We start from the raw sequence: 20,625 nt of genomic DNA on the forward strand, positions 1-20,625 counted from the left end.
GCAGTAGGCTGAACTGGAGGAAAATATCTGAGTGGGTTGCAGAGTTAGTGGTTAAGGATAAGAAACAGCAAAGCCTTGGGGAGCTCCATAAACAATATCGTCAAAGTGAGGCCTTGCCAGTATATATAACTGAGAACAGAGGTGGTGGGTGAAAGGAACAGTGAGAGTTAAAATACAAGCAACTAAAATTTGAGTGAGATCCAAGTAGATAAAGGATGGAAAGCAGACCACCAACACAGCACTGAAATAGTTAAGCCCAGAGATGTAAAAGTAGTGCACGAGAGTTAGATGGAGCAGAGATGTGGTTGAACGTTTATCGGGAACAAATTTGACACGAAGCCAGTGAATAGTCTGATTCATTTTCAGACAATAACCAGGCAGAGGGACTGACTTGGTAGTTACAAAATAGATGTTTAGATGAAGGATTTAGTTCTGTCCATCCTGAAATGATGTTTGCCATACAGTTTCATAATTCTGGGACAGTAGAGAAGTTGAAAGAGATAGTGGATAGACAACGTTACTAGTGTACATGTGGAACTAGATGGATATCAACAAGGGGTACAGCCAAAAGAAAAATACAAGGGGTTTGAGAGACAAAACAGTAAGTCGATTCAACTGAAGCTAATGGTAGATAAATGCTTGAATCTATTATGAAAGATGCGCTCACAAGGTTCTTGGAAAATTAGGTGGAGTCCACACATTTTTAAAGGAAATTGTGTTGAGAAATTATATTCTAGATTTTTGAAGTTGTATTTTGCAGGGGAATTAAGAGAACCAGTAGATGCTGTGTCCTTAAAATTTTCAAAATACATTTGATATATGTTGCCAGTCTAATGTGAGAGTGATCATAAATGAATGAATGTGGAACAATATGAAATAAATCTGTAATACATATTTTTATAGACAAGACACTACTGCAATGGAGTGTAATAGTGCAACCTATCATAGCTGACTAATGAGAATTTAAAAGGCCCCATTATTGGAATTCAGAAATGGAACAAAGCATAGTGGGGTGGCATGGCATGGCTGGGGTAGGAAGTGGATCTTTAATTTGTATCTGTATGTAGTTACAAAAATACATAAATTATTTCATTTATCAACTGGTCATGTTTTAAACTAGCCTATAAGCTGACAAAAATTAAATTAGACTCTTAGAACATTTGGAAAGTAGTTAATTCAAACTAAACCGGGAATGCATCTGTGGAAATAGGAGCCAGTAACAGTTACACCATGAACTGCAATATTCTTTTATTTAGTTTACAGAAGTATCTATCAGTACAGGTTGCAGAAAGAAAATGTTCAGTGATATTTACAATCATTGCAAAACTCAGCTCTATACAAATTTGATCCTGATCAATATGAACAATATTTTGTAGAACTACAGCATGTAAAGCATTTTAAAAGCAATTAACACAGGTAAATGAAAAAACATTATGTCTACCTAACTATGACATATACCATTGAGTTCAATCTGAGCAGATGCTTTTATTAGATACAGAACACAATGTCAACCTGTGACTTTTTAAAGTTGCCAATGTTACTTACATGGTATATTCTATTATACTACAAGCAAATCTATACTTGTTAATAAGTTCTATACTCATGTACTGTATAAGATTCTTATTAAATATATTCTACATATCTGTAATTCAGCTGGGAAGAAACTCCTCCCACTGAAAAATATAAAAACTTTATTTTTTTTTTACAGGTTCAGATGAAAGTAGCTCATGCTCCAGTGCTGTGCAAAATTCTCTAGGTTTTAATTAGCATATCATTTGTAATTTATACAAAAGGGAAGGGAAGACCAACTTTCACAAATTAGGTCCTTTGATAATTTAAATTTCCCTATCTTTTGTATCATTGCAAGCACTAAATACAGAAAAGCAAAATATTAAAAGTACTAAAATAGTTTATTGTATTACAGAGAAAGAACATGTGCTAATGCTTAATGAGTGACTTTCTCCCATTAGATTTCAAATTTGTAATGGGTTAAAAATAAGCGAGTAGTCGACAGTAAGGTTATAAGATTAAAAAAAAAGGCAAGATGATTAATGAGACTTTACTACAAATACAGTAACTGTACACAGCAGTGAGAAAGATGCTTCAAAAAAGCTTTTCCCTCTCTCATTAAGGCTACAAATGCACTCAATGCACTGGTGTATGCTGCAAGATTTACTTGGTACAACAAATTAAGCTGATGCAGGTATTGCCGCATTAAAACAGTATATAAAGAGAAAGAATCTTTGAAATTAAATCTACAAGCTCTCATCAAAATACAGGTATGTCCACTTTACTTTGAGCAGCAGACATACTTGGACTTTAATGGGTATGGAACTTGCAAGCGATCACTGAGGATTAGAAGAACAAAAATCACTTCACAATCATCTACCAAGTCTTTCATGTAATTTAATCTTTCAGTAAATCTGGCTTCATCATCTGGTTAAACAAAGCAACATTGACACTGCAGTCAACAGTATAAACTTTCTCCAGGAAGTGCCTGGACTTTCAAAAAAGAACTTTTAAAAAAGCCATGATATATACCTTCCATTTCTATTAAGTACAGTGAGAACTGAATGGATTCAGTGGTGTGGAAATTCTTCTGTGTAATTTTATCTGTATATACCTATATAAATAAATACAGAAACTACAGACGGCATTACTACCGTACAAAATTAAAAAATGAACACCACAGAAAACAGATTTAAAATAACCTAAACAGTAATGCTCCAGTTTTTAATATTGTTTTCATGACCAATCAGATTTGTTTTTATAAAAGGTCTTTGAAGCAACGTTACTTCTTTTCTATACCAGCAGCATGAATGACAAGAACTATATTACATCACGGTTAGCAATTAGTCAAAGTATTTACAGAATCACACAACAATTGCTCTCTCCAGTCTTTTCACGGTTCCTTTGACCTATAGACATTAAAGGAAAAGCGTTATGAGAAACAAATGCATGGAAAATACCCTCTTCATCCCCGAATTCCAAAAAAAAGGCTTATATAATCCCCACTAGATAAGAGTAGGTCAACATGGATCAGACCTTTCGTTTTTGGGACCAGACGGACTCTTTTGAGTAACAGACTCTAATTTCTCATTCAACTTTACTTCTCATCTGATTAATGTGTCTGGGTTCCACTCAGCTGCTCTCCATCAAATCACAATCAAGATAAAGCCTAATGGATAACCCTGGTCTGAATCCCTCACTGTTCTGTAATGCAGATCGCAGGACTATATTGTGTACACATCTGGTACATGTTATATGCATACAATCATCATTACTACATCTATGAAATATTAACTAAAATAATGGTGAGCCTTAATTAATATTAAAAATTTTAGATCGATGCATTTTTAGCAAGAACTACTGTACTTTTCATGTCAATCTTGAAAGGTGACAACCAATTTGCAAGGTATTTGAAAGGTTGCATTCATCACAATGAATTAAAATAACCAGATGTCTGTTTGAGGTATAAGTATTAACTAGAACTCAGGTACAACTCTCTACTCGTCTTTCAAAGTAAGATCTATTATGTGTAATTGAGATAGCCAAGAAAGTTTATAATCTCCTCTCCTTCTCTACCCTCTGATACAATGCATATACATGTATTAAATACATGGACAAATCAATTATGAACAGATCCTTTAAAACTTAATAGCCACTTACCCTGGGAATTTGGCTCTGGCAATGTCTCTCTTGCGACCAAATGCATCACAGTAGTTTTACCAAGAGGAAGCTTTAATGCTGTAAGGAAAACATTACATATGACAATCCATCAGTCTGAAATCAGTCACTCACTGCAATTGCCTTCAAGCCTACTCTGGTGTTTCAAAAAAAAAAGCAAAAGGAGATTCAAACTTTTCCAGGAATACAGCTCAGGTACCAGAAAGGTTTACTACACAAAAACACTGACTTCTTTCATCTTGATAACATTATTCATTTTGCCTCACCACCCCAAACGTAATTCTAATTGTATGCTAATTTCAATGTTGCTTTCCAGGTTATAACAAGACTAGAAAAACACATGTACTTCAGTTGACAAGTGGTAGATTAATAATTGTGCCATAAATGCAGGTGAATGACTATCTCAAACACAGGAATCCTGTGATAATTTCAACCTTATCATTGCCAACCTCCCCATCACCAGCATGTTATCAGCCAGAAGCTGAAGTGTACCAGACATAGCAGTGAGAAGTATCTCACCTCCTGAATCCGCAGAGCCTTTTCACCAGCTGCAAGACTTGATCCAGGAAGATAATAGAATATTGACCACTTGCCTGAATAGGTACAGTTATAACAGCTCTCAGTTTGTTTGTCCAATCTTTTCTTCATAAATCAGTCCTCTGACACCAGGCCATGTGGGTTTTCTTGGTTCTTTAGATTTTTTTTACCTCATCATCCAGAACTGAAGAGTTCTAAAAGTTATACCTGACTAAAAACTTTACAACTTTAGCAAGACAGCTCCACAATCTCAATGATTTGATGTGCTATTACTATCTTTTCTGATGAAAACTTCTTGGAACCAATCAGGTTAACCACTTCTTCATTTGAAATCTTCAATTTCAACCCTGTCTACATCCCCAAGGAGTTTTAGTTTAAATTTAGATTAGATTAGATTAGATTACTTACAGTGTGGAAACAGGCCCTTCGGCCCAACAAGTCCACACCGACCCGCAACCCACCCATACCCCTACATATACCCCTTACCTAACACTACGGGCAATTTAGCATGGCCAATTCACCTGACCCGCACATCTTTGGACTGTGGGAGGAAACCGGAGCACCCGGAGGAAACCCACGCAGACACGGGGAGAACGTGCAAACTTCACACAGTCAGTCGCCTGAGGTGGGAATCGAACCCAGGTCCCTGGCGCTGTGAGGCAGCAGTGCTAACCACTGTGCCACCGTGCCGCCCCTGTGCCACCGTGCCGTGCTGTCTTCTGAAACTTTTTCTGCCAAAATATTACCAGAAAATATCCTTCTGAAGTATTGCAAAAAGACAAGGAAAGCATAAATTAGATGCTTTTGCTCCTTTAAAGGACAGCTTGAAATTTCCCATTGCTTCTATAAGGGGACATCTGAGATCAAAAGCTCCATGACAGGAAGTACAGAAACTTATTCATGTCCTTTAAATACACCATATAAATAGGGTGGCACAAATAAAATTAGAACATTTTCAGTAATACTTCAGACAATAAAGGAAGGTTTAAGAGAGAGAGTGAGAGAGAGTGAGAGAGAGTGAGAGAGAGTGAGAGAGAGTGAGAGAGAGTGAGAGAGAGTGAGAGAGAGTGAGAGAGAGTGAGAGAGAGTGAGAGAGAGTGAGAGAGAGAGAGAGAGAGACACACACACACACAGTGAAGTGAGGAGGAATGAGACACCACAAATTAGAAAGAGGGCAAGTAAAAACAGTTATGAAACTCATTTGGCCTTTCTAGATTCAAGACAATTCTGATCCATCTTCATCCTTTTATTGGCACTGAGACCACCATTTGACCCAACAATATTTACCAAGCTCCTCTGCCCTTTCCCACATTGCTCTTGCTCCAGTTTCTCCTCATGATAATGCTGTCTTCCCAGTTCCCCGTCGTAGTTCCCCCTTCAATGGTCACTTAATTTAAAGGAATACTATCACTTTGATCTTTACCCTTCAGTTCCCAAGAGGCAACCCATCTCCTAATTCACAGGGACAATTTATCGCTGCCTGATTATAATTGATAAGAATTTACTGAGCTATTTTCCTCAGTTCTTGTTTTCCTGGCACACAAAAAAATCTTAGCTGAAAAGAAAAAGTGGTCTTTTTCACATTTTCTATCAATGGAAAGGGCAAACTACTCTGCTCTATTTTCAGCTTCACAATTGGAAACAAAAGATCTTAGTCTTATCTTCAGCCATTACCACCAACCTCAACTTTCTTTCTGTCAAATTACTAAAATACAAGTTACAGTATAAAAACAAACAAATGCCTCTTGCACATATCCAAGTATAATCATGGTACTGAACTTAGAGTTCATGAATTCAAATTCAAATATAATTATATAGTAATCTGTAGACTAACATGTTGCTGTGTCAGAGGCTGAGTGTATTCTTTCTTCTTCTACGATACCCATGGTTTATGAAAGTACATATTATAGTTTTTTTTGTTTCTACAGGAAAATGTGAAAAATACATTTTGATATTATTTCATATAACAGAAGTAGTTCTGCAAAAGGATGGGAAAATAATACAAGGAGCGTCAGCCACAATGTCGTCAAAAGTGTCTGCTTTTCCAATTCTTATTAGGACCAATAAATGTTCAGGGAAGAATAATGTGTTTAAAGATACAAACTAAGGTTATGGGTAAAATGAAACATTAACAAAGTTGACTCAATGGTGGAATCCTACGATTGATCACACTTTTAACATTCAATTAGAATGATCAGAAATCTGTCCAGTCTTAAGTTGCAAGTGCTCAAATATTTATTTTCACCTTCCTTATAAATCAGAGTTTCATCTTTGGCTGTATTTTGTAAACATACTGATTAGCTTTATATAAAAGAAAACCAATTTTCAAGTAACTTCCATTACATGTTCAATTGCATGAATTCATCCAGACTGGAATACGTGACTGCATTGACGATAGATCAAAAGCATTCATACCAGCAAAGATAAAATAAACTATATGTGGTAGTTGCTGTGACAAATAATTATTTTACTGATTTGTTTGTATTGGTACAAGCTGAGCCTATACAGTTCTTGAATATATATCAAATTCCATAACTGGCATGGGGTCTGGTACAGAGGAATTATGACAGGACTAGTTGTAGTAGTAGTTTTAAATACACCTTTTTATCTTTGACCATAAGATGTAAAAACAGAAGTAGGCTAGAATATTAACTACAACAGTGATAGTCATTACAAAAAAATAGTAAAAGCCAGTTGGAATACAAAGGCTCAAGGCTAACTTTAGAAATACTTAACAATTTAGTGCAATTAATTTCTTCAAAAAGATGCAAGTGTGAGCCCTGGAGAAGCACATGGCAAACAAGAGAGAAGTCGCGAAGCTGAACAAAGGAGAAATGTAAAGGTAAAAGGAGGCAGGTCATAAGAGGAGCAGTGAGTGGGTTGCAGGACAGGTGCGCTGATATAGCTCATATGAATGATTGATCATTTCAGGGTTGGCTCTCATCTGTTAATTTCATGGTAATCTTCAATTTTTTGCTTGTGGGCCAGATTGACCTCATTTAACCACTGTAATGTGCAAGGCTGTAATAATTAAGGAGACAATATTTGATGAACCGTTGTATGGCCAGACGAGGACACAGCTGAGAAGGAACACTGATTGTAACCCAAACCACTTTGCATTTAGTTTCCCTGAAATAGAAGAGACAAGAGACCCTGGTTTGATTACTTAATACAGTATGTTAGATGAAGAAAAAGACTCTTTTGGAGTGAATGCAGTGTAAGCACATGCAAATCAGTCATGCACAGTTTTTGTGGACTTAGTTTTATGGAAAAATGGTAGGGATGGATGAAAAAGGAGTAGACCAAGCTATCAGAGAGAAACAAAGGAATTTTATTTTCTAGAAGTTGAGTGACTGCTGTAATTTAGGAAGCTTGGTAGCCGATTCGCACTCAGCAAGTGCTACGTATAGAAATGAGATGATGGCCAAGTAATATTCCAGTGGTAAACATCAGCAAGAACATTATTTTACATCCACCTGAGAAGAATCTCATTTTAATCTTGCATTTGAAACCTAGACCCAACAGTGTGGTAGCTAATTGTCAACTTAGATTGTGTGTCCAGTTCTTCAGGATTCTGAGAGGACAGGATGGGAGGTGTTTTGGTGATTGCATCATAATGGAGGTGATGCAAATGGTAAATGATCTATGCAAAATAGAGCTGGTTAATTGGAAGATTAGTGGTGGATGCCGTCATGCTTCTTAGAAGGACTTGAGAGACAAGAACAGACAACAGCTGAGGTGCTTGTTTTGAAAGTGGAGGAACCCACATCTGAAAATATTTCAGGATCTTTGCCGTGGAACACAGCCCTATCAAAGTCAACATGACAGAGCTGGAGAACAGAGAGAACGAATTTAAACTTTTACAGGAAAATTAGTGAGAAAGATTCACAAATTCAGATCTTGAACAGTACACTTTCACTGGTTACTTGGTGTGCCTTCTTGTTGTTGAATGAAGAGGTTTAATGAAGAGTACAGGAGAACATGCCAGGAGCAGCACCAGGCATATATAACAATGAGGTGCCAACCTGGTGAAGATACCAAGCTGGAGTACATGTGTACCAAATAACATAGGCAGCAAACGATAGATCAGGCGGAGTGATTCCACAGCCAATGAATCAAATCTAAGCTCTGCAGTCCTGACACATCCAGTCATGAATGGTGGTGAACAGTTAAACAACTCACTGAATTGTCCACGAATGTCCCCATCTTCAATGGGAGAGCCCGGGGAGCCGAGCACATCAGAACAAAAGAGAAGGCTGAAGATTTTGCAACAATCTTCAGCCACTCCACGTGATATGAGGAAATGGCCAGCAGCACTGAATGCTATAGAGGCTCGTCCACATTCTAGCAATAGTACTGAAACGAGATCCAAAACTTGGCAAACCCCTAGCCAAGCTGTTGTATTACAACACTAGCATTACCTAACAATGTGGAAAATTACCAAGCTATGTGCCCAGAGCAAACCCAACCTGATAAATTTCTGTCCCATCAGCTTATTCATTACCTTCTGCATCCAACCCAGAACAGAATCAGACAGTACAGAGGGGCCCTTTGGCCCACTGAGTCTGTGCTGCCAAAAATGTACTACTGGTTCTATTTTACCACACTAGGGACATAGCCTTGAATGTTATGACACTTCAAGGGCAGATCCAAGTACTCTTAAAGACTGTAAGGTTTACTGCTTAAACTATCCCCCTGAGATTCCTGATGGGCAATTCCTCTTCACATTGAGCCATCTGGTAAAGCCCTTTAAAATCAGACAATTCATAGAGTTCCAACTTAATTAAGCTTAACAGCTGGTCAGAAGGAGTTTAAAAATAAAAACCCACTAGAACTCCTGGACAACTAATAAACTGAACCCCCAACTTACCACTGACTATGCTCCACACCTAATCCCTGTCCTTTCCTACTCATGACCTGATCATTTTTACCCTTAGCCCAACATCCTAACTCTAACTTGCTGACATCACCACAGAGTTCCCCATGATCCAATCTTCCTGACCTGACTCATCTACTTAACTTGCCTCCTTACTCACCTTACTTACCTGCATTTTTACAAACGCTTTCAAATGGCTACTGGGCATTTAACCTTCAGAATGTGGTGCTCATTGCTGTAAAAGGTTGTGCATTTTCCAAACCATTTCTCTCTGCTACTGTATTAGAGAATTCTTAGATTTTTCATAACAGAGATCGTGGTCCAGGAATCTCCAGTGCAGAAATCATCAAAAGTGTATACAGTCATAGAGATGGACACCATGGAAACTGACCCTTCGGTCCAACCCGTCCATGCCGACCAGATTTCCCAACACAATCTCATCCCACCTGCCAGCACCTGGCCCATATCCCTCCAAACCCTTCCTATTCATAAACTCTTCCAAATGCCTCTTAAATGCTGCAATTTTACCAGCCTTCACCACTTCCTCTGGCAGCTCATTCCATACACTTGCTACCCTCTGCGTTAAAAAGTTCCCTCTTAGGTCTCTTTTATATCTTTCCCCTCTCACCCTAAACCTATGCCCTCTACTTTTGGACTCCCCAACCCCAGGAAAAGACTTTGCCTATTTATCTGATCTATGCCCCTCATAATTTTGTAAACCTCTATAAGGTCACCCCTCAAACTCTGACTGGGAAAACAGTCCCAGACTGTTCAGCCTCTCCCTACAGCTCAAATCCTCCAACCCTGGCAACTTCCTTGTAAATCTTTTCTGAACCCTTTCAAGTTTCACAACATCTTTCCGATAGGGAGGAGACCAGAATTGCATGCAATATTCCAACAGTGGCCTAACCAATGTCCTGTACAGCTGCAACATGACCTCCCAACTCCTGTATTCAATACTCTGACCAATAAAGGAAAGCATACCAAACACCTCCTTCACTATCCTGTATAAGTTCTGCTAAGATTTGCTTTCCCAAAATTCAGCACCTCGCATTTATCTGAATTAAACTCCATCTGCCACTTCTCAGCCCATTGGCCCATCTGGTCTAGATTCTGTTGTAATCGGAGGTAACTCTCTTCGCTGTCCACCACACCTCCAATTTTGGTGTCATCTGCAAGCTTATTAACTGTACCTCTTATGCTCGCATCCAAATCATTTACGCAAATGACAAAAAAGTAGAGGACCCAGCACCGATCCACTGGTCACAGGCCTCCAGTCTGAAAAACCCTCCACCACCACCTTTGAGCCAGTTTTGTATCCAAATGGCTAGTTCTCCCTGTATTCCGTGAGATCTAACCATGCTAACCAGTCTCTCATGGGGAGCCTTATAAATAGGGTTTTAAAATTAAGCTCCCCTGCCCAGGATTTGCATTGCTAGAGGTGGTGTTTGAGAAGTAGCATTCGTATAGGAAATAGGAGGGAGTTGTGATGGAATGTCAGAGAAGAAGGTTGGAAACTATTAAATGGTGGTGCTACAGAATTGAGTCACAGATGGAAGAGGAAGAATCAACAATATTGAAACTGTGAAAGGATATGGAGAAAGAATGAAAACCTATCACAGTCATTAGAATACCATAAAAAGAATAAGTTAATTAAAGCATGAAATTATAAGTATTTTATTTGATTAACTTGGAGTGGACACCTTGATGCTGACAGTCAGTATTTATAGCATGGAAATAATTGAATCAATTCCAAGTGACTTTAATCAACCTCTAACATTTCAACATGCTGTACACAGTAGATTTCTTACCTCCCAGAGTCACATTTCCATGTAGAAATCTTCCTTGGTAGATAAGCCTAAGGATGCTTGGACTGCTGACCAATTCATCTTCCCAATCTGAACGACAAATAAAAAGTAACGATTTTTTAGTTCTAAATTTTCAAATAAGAGTAGCTGAGGAAGTTTTCATGGCAACCATGTAACCATTTTTGATTGTTGTAAAAACCCACCTGGTTCACTGATGTGCTTTAGGGGAGGAAATCTGCAATCCCTACCCTGGTCTAGCCTGCACGTGACTCCAGCCCCACAGTGGACTCTAATTCCCCTCCAAGAATGGACAATAATTGCTAGCAGAGACAGCGATAACCACATCATAGGAACAACTTTAAAAAATATATTATGCAATTAATTCTACATTCTGAAAACCTACTCTCATCAGCAAAGTATACAGAAAATGCCAGACACCAGGTCTCTGGAGTTGATGTTCTCTGTCCCAGTAAATTGAACTTTAAAATCTTACTGCCTTCTTGGTAAGTCCTAGACATCTCATCTGGCTGAGAATAGAAAAGTAAGTTTACTTGTTGCATATCAAAAAGGAAACACTGATACAAGGAGGGAGGGACATCTGCATCAAAAGACACTTAAGACAAACAACTTTAGCATTCATGTCCGAAACTGAAACAGATCCTGCCTGTCTTACCAATATTTTACAGTCTTCTACTTTCATAACTTCTAATGTAAAAATGATGTAAGCTTGTGGAAAAAAACTTGAGATTACAGACCACCACACATATAGTACCTATATTGTAATTTACTTGTAACCATACAGTCAATATATTTGTGAGCAAGCTTAAGAAATAAGGAGTAGACCATATTGTCCCTTGAAACTGCTATAGCATTTTCCATCAATGTCCACTAAAATATAATATATGACTGAGATTTGACAGACTTCGAGAGTAGACGTTCCAAAGTTTCACCATCCTCTCACTAAAAAAAGAACTAACCTTGTCTTAGTTCCAAATGATTCTTCCTTATTTTGAGATTCCCTCTAGAATCCCCAGCCAGGAATAGCCTACCTGCATCTATCATGTCTACCCCGTTGTATTTCATAAGTTTCGGTGAGATACTAATAAGGAACAAGAGGAGACCATTCAGCAACTCAAGCCTGCTCCGCCATCCAATAGAATTACAGGTGATTGGAGTTCAACCTCAACTCTGCATATCCCTGATAATCCTTCACCCCCTGTGTATTTAAAGATTCTGCATTCACTCCCTTCTGAGGAAGGGAATTCCAAAGACACCTAACTCTCAGAGGAAAGCGTTTCCTAGTCTCTGCTTTTAAAAAAAGCAACCCCTTATTTTTAAACAGTGAACCCCTAGTTCTAGATTCTCCCATCAGAGGGGACTCTTAACACGTATAACTTAGTGAAGTCCTCTCAGGATTTGTATATTTAAACTGAGTTACCTCTGACTCTTCTAAATCCAGAGGATACATAGAGGCCTAGAATGCCTTACAAGGAAAAGTCACACAATTTGCTTATTCCAGTTATTAATCCAGGAAACCTGCTCTAAATTACTTCCAACATATTATCATCCTTTCATAAGTAGAGACTAGCACTGTATACATTGCTCCAGATGCAACCTTACCAGTGCCAAGTATGACTGAAGCATAATCTCCTTATTCTCATATTCAATTTCACTTGCAATGAAAAAAAAGCTTTCCTGATTACCTGCTGTATCTACATTCTAACCTTCTGCAATTCATGCACCCCCAGGGTACCCCAATCTCTTCACATTTCAAACTGTGCTTCCTCTCATCATTTAGATAATATGCTACTGCTTAAAATCTTTCTGCAAAAATCAAAAAACTTCACACTTTCCCATATTGTACTTCATTTGCTAGATATTCATCTAAATCACTTACACAACTTAAGCAAATTTTGTTTTAACTGGCACCTTATGAATCAACACTCTTGATAAATCAATAAAAATCATCTACTTCAAATACTGCAAAGTTTACTGTAATATTACAATCTCCACAATGTCCAAGGGTACAAGTGATAAGGTTCTCTGCCATTAAATATTAATGAAAATTTGCTTCAAATAAAACTGAAGTCATTTATGCTGTAAATAAAGTACAATAGTGAAGTGCATACCCACTGCATTATGTTTGCATTACTTAGGGTGTGTTTTTACATTGATTTTGTGGACCTCTTGATCAACCTGAATATTTGATCAATCAGCACATTCCCAGTCCCATGTGTGATGGATAATAAAAAAGTTTGTTCTATTTCCCCTTGTAACTCTGTATGTTCTCTTCACACTGCATTTTTTAATCTTTGTGTAATTAACAAATTTAGCTATCATACTTTTGGTCCCTTCATTTATATAAATTTCGCAATATTGAGGCCTCAGCACTGATCCCTAAGGCACTCCACTCATGACATCCTAATAGCCTGAAAAAGAGCCATTTATTACTATTATTCTGCTTCCTGTTAGGAAGTCAAACTTCTTCCAATGCCAGAAACTCTGTTAGCTTTTATTTTTTGCAATAATCTTTGATTAGGCACTTTATCAAAATGTAAATGTCTTCTGGAACTCTCAATACATCAACCAGTCACTGGTTCCTTTCATCTGTTGCTTCTTCAAAGAACTCCAATAAATTTCCCTTGACAAAACCACGTTGGCCAAATTTATCCAAGTGCCCTATTCAATAATAGGTTCTAACATTGTCCCTATGGCAGATAAAGCAAAACGGTGTGTAGCTTCCCGTTTTCTGCCTCCCTCACTTTTTGAATAGCTATTTTCTAGTCTAAAGGTACCTCCCGAATCTAACAAGTTTTGGAAAATTAAAGCCAATGCTTTAATATATTCCTTAAAATTATTCCAAAAATATTCCTCCAATTTCTACAGAATCCAGGTTAGATTTTCCTAAGCCCTCTTCACAGGACAGTCCTGTCATCCCAGGAACAAGTCTAGTGAATATTTACTGCATTCCCTTGATCCAATACTTCCTGGAGGTACAGGGAACAAAACCACACACTGTATTTCATGTACAGTTCAGACCAAGGTTCTACATAAATAAAGCAAGTCTTTACTATTCTTGTACTCAAATTCTCATGATAAAGGCTATCACACTATTTCCTTCTTTATAGCTCGCTGCACCTGCATCAACTTAGTGAAGATACTCAGATCCTTTGTATGTCCATACTTTCTAACCTCTTTACCATTTAAGCAATGCACTGCATACCTGTTCTTCTTATCAAAGTGCATGATCTCACCTTCTTCCCATATTATGATCCATCTAATATATTTTTGCCCACTCATTAAATCTGTCCAAATTTTCTTGAAGCCACTTCATACCTTCCTCATAGCATATATTCCCATGTAGCTATATGTCATTCACAAATTTGAAAATATTACATGCGGTTTCCACATCCAAATCATTGATATATATTTGGAACCCCATGTACTGATTCCTGCAATACCCACAAGTCACAGCCTGCCAGTGTGAGGTTGACCCATTTATTCATACTGTTTTCTGCCCACTTAGTCAGTCTTTAAACTATAACAGTACCTTACCCCCTATACTTACATTCATCAAAAATAAACCTCCAATTCACAAAGTAATGCTGACTACATCTAAGCAGATCATCACGATCCAAATGGAGAGAAAGCAGAATTAAATTTTCAGGTCCAGTGATCCTTTGGTTTCTTCATTATGACGAAGTGTCCATTATCACATTCTATGTTATATTCTTCCAAATTCCACAGAATAAAAGCCCATTTTACTTTATTGGCAAATCAGAGCCCTCTCATCACAGGAGTCAATTTGATAAGTCTTGGCTGCATCTCCTCTCAGACAAGTACATTATTTTGTGAATAGAAGACCTAAACTAAAAACTCACTATTCCAGGTGTGGTCAAAAACAGTGCAAGACTTCCTTACTCCAGGATTGCAAATCCCCTCCCCACTATCTGCACTGTTGGCCAAGACCACACATTCCTCTCTTCCAATTGCTTGCTGTACATGCACAATTTTCTTTTCTTTATTTGGCAACATTATTAACCTCTAATATTATTTTTAAACTTTCATTAGCCACAGATGGATTACTTTTCCAGTGAAGCTTATTTAAGGGAATATTTGGTCAAGATTATGAAGCTATTTAAATATTTGTTGTTGCTGAAATAACGTCATACCTTTTGATCTGATTTCTCAATTTGTCTCAATCCCACATATGTCTGCAACCGGCTTCAGTTAAATTTTGGACATCAGAGACACAACTCATCCAATATTTAGGGTCTCATGTTTTAAAACCATTTTCCTTTATCCATTTCAGTAGCAACAGTGAAAATATCATATTTCCCCATATTTTACATCATCTGACACTTTCACATCCACTTACATTAATAGTCATTGCATTCTGTCATTTTCAGTTTAATTTCTCAACTGAGCAAACATTGATGTAATACACCAGCCCCTCATCTAAGTCACTTAAAGGTAGGTTACAAATAGTGATACCCAAACACAAAAACTACAAGTGAAATATGCAGATGCTTGACATTAAAAATAAAAAGAAACTCAGAAGGTACAGTAGCATTATGCAGAGAGAACAGAGTCAAATATTTAAGTCTAATATGATCCTTTATTGGAACCGTAAGCTCTGATCCTTATAGCTCTCTATTGGTTAAAAGTCAAAAATGACTAGTTTCTTCCTACAGTTGTTATCCTTTAAACAATTCTCAGTGCAGGCTAATACATTACTCCTAATCCCAAGAACTCTAACCTTGCACAACAATGGCTTGTGAGACACCTTATGAAAAGCTATGAAAATTCAAATATTCCACATCTCTTTTACCTTCCCTAAATATACTCTCAAAAAAAAAACAACAGCGCTGTCAAACATAATTTCCCAATTATAAAACCCATGTCAACACGGTTTAATTGGAATGTAATATTCCAAGTACCCTGTCATCCTCCGCTGAACAATAAGTTTAGCGTTTGCCCTACTTCTAAAGTCAGGCTAATTGGTCTATATCTCAATAGCCACCTCTTGAAAACCACTGGATGTAGGCTCAGGTATAAGGTATATTCATTGGCTTTCAGTTCAATTCGTTTTTCCACTACTTCATGAAGTGTGTGTTCAATGTCTGACATTTCCCCACTGTAATTTCTCCTGCTGCCTCTAAGGGACCCATATTCACTTTCATTAATCACTTCCTTTTTACAGTTCTAAATATTCTTGCAATTTCTTTTTGTCTTTGCAATTTACTCTCATGTTCTACTTTCTTTGTCAGTTTCTTGGCTATTAATTCTCAAATCTCAAAATCCTTCTAATCCTATGGGTCGCTATTTGTTGGCAACAGCAGTAGCCTCTATTGTGATTCCTAAACTTTTTCATTAGCCATGGATGGATCACTTTTCCAGTGGAGTTTATTCCTTAGGGAATGCATATTTGTTAAAAATTATGAATTTGCTATTTAAATATTTGCTATTTAATATTTAAATATTAAAGTACTATCATACCGTTTAATTTTATTTTTCAATCCCACATATTTCTGCAATTGTCCATATTTATATTTTGGATACTAGTCTCACACTCAACCACATTACACTCAGTTACTATGAAATGTAATGATATTATACTCAGTTAAAGGATCCTTTAGCAAGATATCTAAACAAAATATTAAGTCTTAAATAGCATCGTCCCTCACTGCTTCCTTATCACATGAATGCCTGTTGAAACCATTCCCTGAACCATCCCAAGAGCACTAATGAGTCAATCCTTTTTGTCCAGTCTAGTTTATTACATTACACTGATTGCATGCTCCTTTAATTTATGGATTTTTATACTGAAGCTAGAAACTGTGCAATTACTTATGAACTGCTGCCACCAGTGTTCTTGCCTCTTTTTTTATTTCATAGCCCCATCCCCTAACAATCCCTGCAGATATCAATGTCTTTTTAAAACAGGGAAGTAGTAGTGTAGTGGTCCAGTAACCCAGAATCCCAGGGTAATGTTCTGGGTCATGGTCTGAGTTCCACAATGGCAAAGAGTGAAATTTGAATTCAATAAAAGTTAGCTTGATAGCAAACATGCAACCACCCAATTGCAGAATTGTAAAAATGAAGCAATTACTGAAAGTGAATTTTAGATTCAGGAGAAATTACAATGGAGAAATATCAGACATTGAACACATTTCATAAAATATAAATAATGAACTGAACTAAAAGCCAACAAATATACTTTATACCTGAGCCTACATCCAATGGTTTTAAAAGAGGTGACTACTGAGATAAATGCATTTGCTTTGATCTTCTGTGATTCCTTGCATTTTCAAATGGATCCTGGAGATGGGAAGGTAGCAAATATCTCACTGTCAAAACAAAAGAGAAAGTGAAAATAGGGAGCAATAGACCAGTTAACCTGACATTAGAAGTAGGGCTAATGTCCTTTAAGGAAGATAATTAGTTGTCCGTACCTGGGGTCTGGCATACATATATCTCTAGACACAGAAATGTGGCTGATTCAACTGCCCTTTGGGCAAATAGGGATGAGCACTAAATACTGATCCATTCTATGAACGAATACACTAAAAAATTCGAACTTCTAATTGTTGGTTGAAAGAATGACAAAAATATTTCATGCTTTAAATGTTTTATTGAAAGAAATGGCTAAAACAAAACAAGGCTCCATACGCTTTTATAGGCAACATACGAGTTAAACTATAGAAAGGAAGGGTCTTCTTTTAGACTTGTCATAAGCACAGACTCCACAGAATAACAGTTCTCACAGCAAACAGTCCCCTCACTCCCAGCTTGCACTGGATTTCTATCCCTTTCAGTGGAATAGTAATTTTTAGTGACTACCTCCAGTACTTTTCAGGGAACTTCTTAAAGTCACTACCAGCAGCAATGCCTTTCCAAAAGATATTCTTCTTCCTGACCATGTTGGACAAATCTCAAATTCACCAAAGGCTGCAGGATGCATCACTTTAACTAGACATTATTCTCCCTCTGCATCCAGCTATAGTAGCTCACAAAGACAAGGAGCCTTTTTCCCCAACTGACCACAACAATTATCTTAAATTAATTCTAAGGTCCTCTTCCCATGGCATTATTTTGTGCAGTTCACTGGATGCTAGATTTGCACACTCACTTCCTTTCTTCATAATATCCAGGGTCCCAAAAGCTAGTTCCAGGTGCAGTACTAATCTGTGTGTGTGTCTTACAATTTTGTGCAATGTTTGTTGCTCAAAATATCCTGGAGGATAGCAAAAGTGCCAATGCCACATCTTTACTTTTAAAGGTGAGGAGACAAAACAAGACTACTATAGACCAGTTGCTTATCATCTGTTAGTGGGAAAATATTAAGAGTCTATTGTAAAGGATGTAAAGTGGAGCATTTAGAAATATATAAGATAATCAAACAGGGTCAGCATAGCTTCATAAAGGGGAATTTTTTTCCGAACAAATTTATTATATTTTGAAGAGATAACAAGCTTGATAAATAAAAGTAAAGCACTAATATATTTGGATTTTCAGAAGGTGTTTAATAAGATACCACACATTAGGCTACTTAATAAAAGTGCATGGTGTTGGAGTATATTAGCATGTGCAGCAGATTGACTAATAGGAGAAAGTTGGGAATTTCAGGATGAAAACCAGTAATTAGTGAAGTGTCACAGGACCAGTGTTGTAGGCACAATTATTTACAATATATATTAATGACTTGGATGAAGAAAGTTAATACATTACAGCCAAGTTTGCAGATGACACAAAACTAAGTGGGAAGGCAAGTGCTGAGGATGACGGTCTGAAGAGGGACATGAGCAGTTTTAGCAAATGAGCAAAAACTTGGCAAGGGGAACACAAATGTGGGAAAATGTAAAGTAATGTACTTTGGCAGGAAGAAGAGAGGAACCAAATATTATTTAAATGCAGAATGCAAAAAGCTACAGAGGAATTTGGGAGCCCTCACTAATAAATCATAAAAAGCTAGTAGATAGGTTCAACAGACAACAGGGAAGGCAAATAGAATGTTGGCCTCTATTTCAAAAGGAATGGAGTCTTAAAACAGAATATATACAAGGCAATACCAGATCATAGTCGCAATACTGTGAATAGCTTTGTGTTCCTTAATCAAGGAAAAATATACTGGCACCAAAGGCAGTCCAGGCAGGGTTCCTTAGGTTGATATCAGGTATAGAGGAATTTTACAAGAAGAGGTTGAGTAGGTTGCACCTGTGCTCACTGGAGTTTAAAAGAATGAGAGATTACCTTGTCAAAACTTACAAAATTTGCAGGGATCTGGAGAGGGTAGATGCGGAAAGGTTGTTTCCTCGTGAGGGTGATTAGGACCAGAGGACAGAATCTCAGAATAAGGGGTCACCATTTAATATGGAGATGAGGAGAAATTTCTTCTCTCAAAGCATTGCAAACTTGTGGAATTCTTTACTGCAGAGGTCTGCAAAGGCTGGAATATTAAGTATACCAGACACTGAGACAGACAGATTTTAACCCGCATGTGAATCAAGGATTATAGGTAGAAGACCAAAGTGGAGTTGAGGATTATCAAATCAGCCATGAGCTAACTGGTTAGTAGACTCTACTGACAGAGTGGTCTGTTTCTGTTCCAATGTCTTACAGTCAGCCTCCTCTACAACGGCAGGAGGGGGAACAAATGTAGACTTTGCTGAACATCTCTGGTCAGGTTGCAAACCTAATCTACTGGTTGCTTGCATCTCTTTCCTGCAGTGACCTCTCCAACCTCCTTTACTGTTCCAATGAAGTTCAATGGAGACTTGAGGAATAAAAACAGTTCATCCTTCAATTTGCACTTGGCAACCTTCAAGTGTTAGGTTCTTTTTCCATGGTTTCACACCAGAGATGCAATTTGCACAGACCGACTTCTGCAAACAGTTACGGTACAAGCTAGGTGGCCTCCTTTGACCTTCTTCACAGGCGTGCAAAGTCGAGTCAAAGAGACACCTAACAAAGAAAACACATCCCCTTTATACAGGTCAGTTGGTAATGCTTACAGGGACTCCTGCCACTCGTCCCCCTCTTTCCCCCCCCCGCCCAACCCCCCCCACCATAACCACATTACCCGAGGTACAACGGTAGGATGAGGTCACCCTCAGTGATAATGTAAATGTAAATGTCCTAATACTGGGGAATTGTTATGCAAACAATTTCCTGACTCCGTGATTCCCCAAGACAATGTAGGTGTGATATGTCCTAGCTTTGGACCAGCCATGCAAATGGTTTTTGGATCCGCTACTTCCCCAGATGATGTAGGTGTGATCTGCTTCAATATTGGGGGATGATCACACAAAAGATCCTGATTAGCTCTGGGATGGCTATGAAAGAATTTCTGAATGGAAGGGGCCGAATGAGAGTTTAATTTGATAATAGTAGGAGCAGCTCTGGATGTAGGTTTGCTTACTGAGCTGGAAGGTTCATTTCGTCAACCTACTAGTTAACATCTTCAGTGAGCCTCCGGGAAAAGCACTGTTGACAATTCCTGCTTTCTATGTTTGTTTCTTTGGGTTTGTGATGTCATTTCCTGTGGTGATATAATTTCCTGTTATTTTTTTCTCAGGGTGTGGTAGATGGGGTCGAACTCAATGTGCTTGTTGATAGAGTTCCGGTTGGAATGCCATGCTTCTAAGAATTCTCGTACATGTCTCTGTTTAGCTTGTCCTATGATGGATGTGTTGTCCCAATTGAAATGGTGTCCTT

At 37.8% G+C, this 20,625-nt stretch overlaps 1 protein-coding gene across 1 annotated transcript in view; it reads right to left on the reverse strand.

Moving 5' to 3' along the window:
• Window positions 1–1,274: 1,274 nt before the first annotated feature.
• The window catches only part of ubl3a (ubiquitin-like 3a), a 97,738-nt gene continuing 78,387 nt past the window's right edge, over window positions 1,275–20,625 (reverse strand). The window contains exons 3-5 of the mRNA XM_060826764.1: window positions 10,912–10,998; window positions 3,670–3,747; window positions 1,275–2,918 (exon numbers count right to left, since the gene is read on the reverse strand). Of these exons, the coding sequence (XP_060682747.1) occupies window positions 2,866–2,918; window positions 3,670–3,747; window positions 10,912–10,998 (218 nt within the window). The 3' untranslated portion in view covers window positions 1,275–2,865. The remainder of the gene's footprint in view (window positions 2,919–3,669; window positions 3,748–10,911; window positions 10,999–20,625) is intronic.

This window comes from Hemiscyllium ocellatum, chromosome 6 (genome assembly GCF_020745735.1).
Source record: "Hemiscyllium ocellatum isolate sHemOce1 chromosome 6, sHemOce1.pat.X.cur, whole genome shotgun sequence".
Taxonomy (NCBI): domain Eukaryota; kingdom Metazoa; phylum Chordata; class Chondrichthyes; order Orectolobiformes; family Hemiscylliidae; genus Hemiscyllium; species Hemiscyllium ocellatum.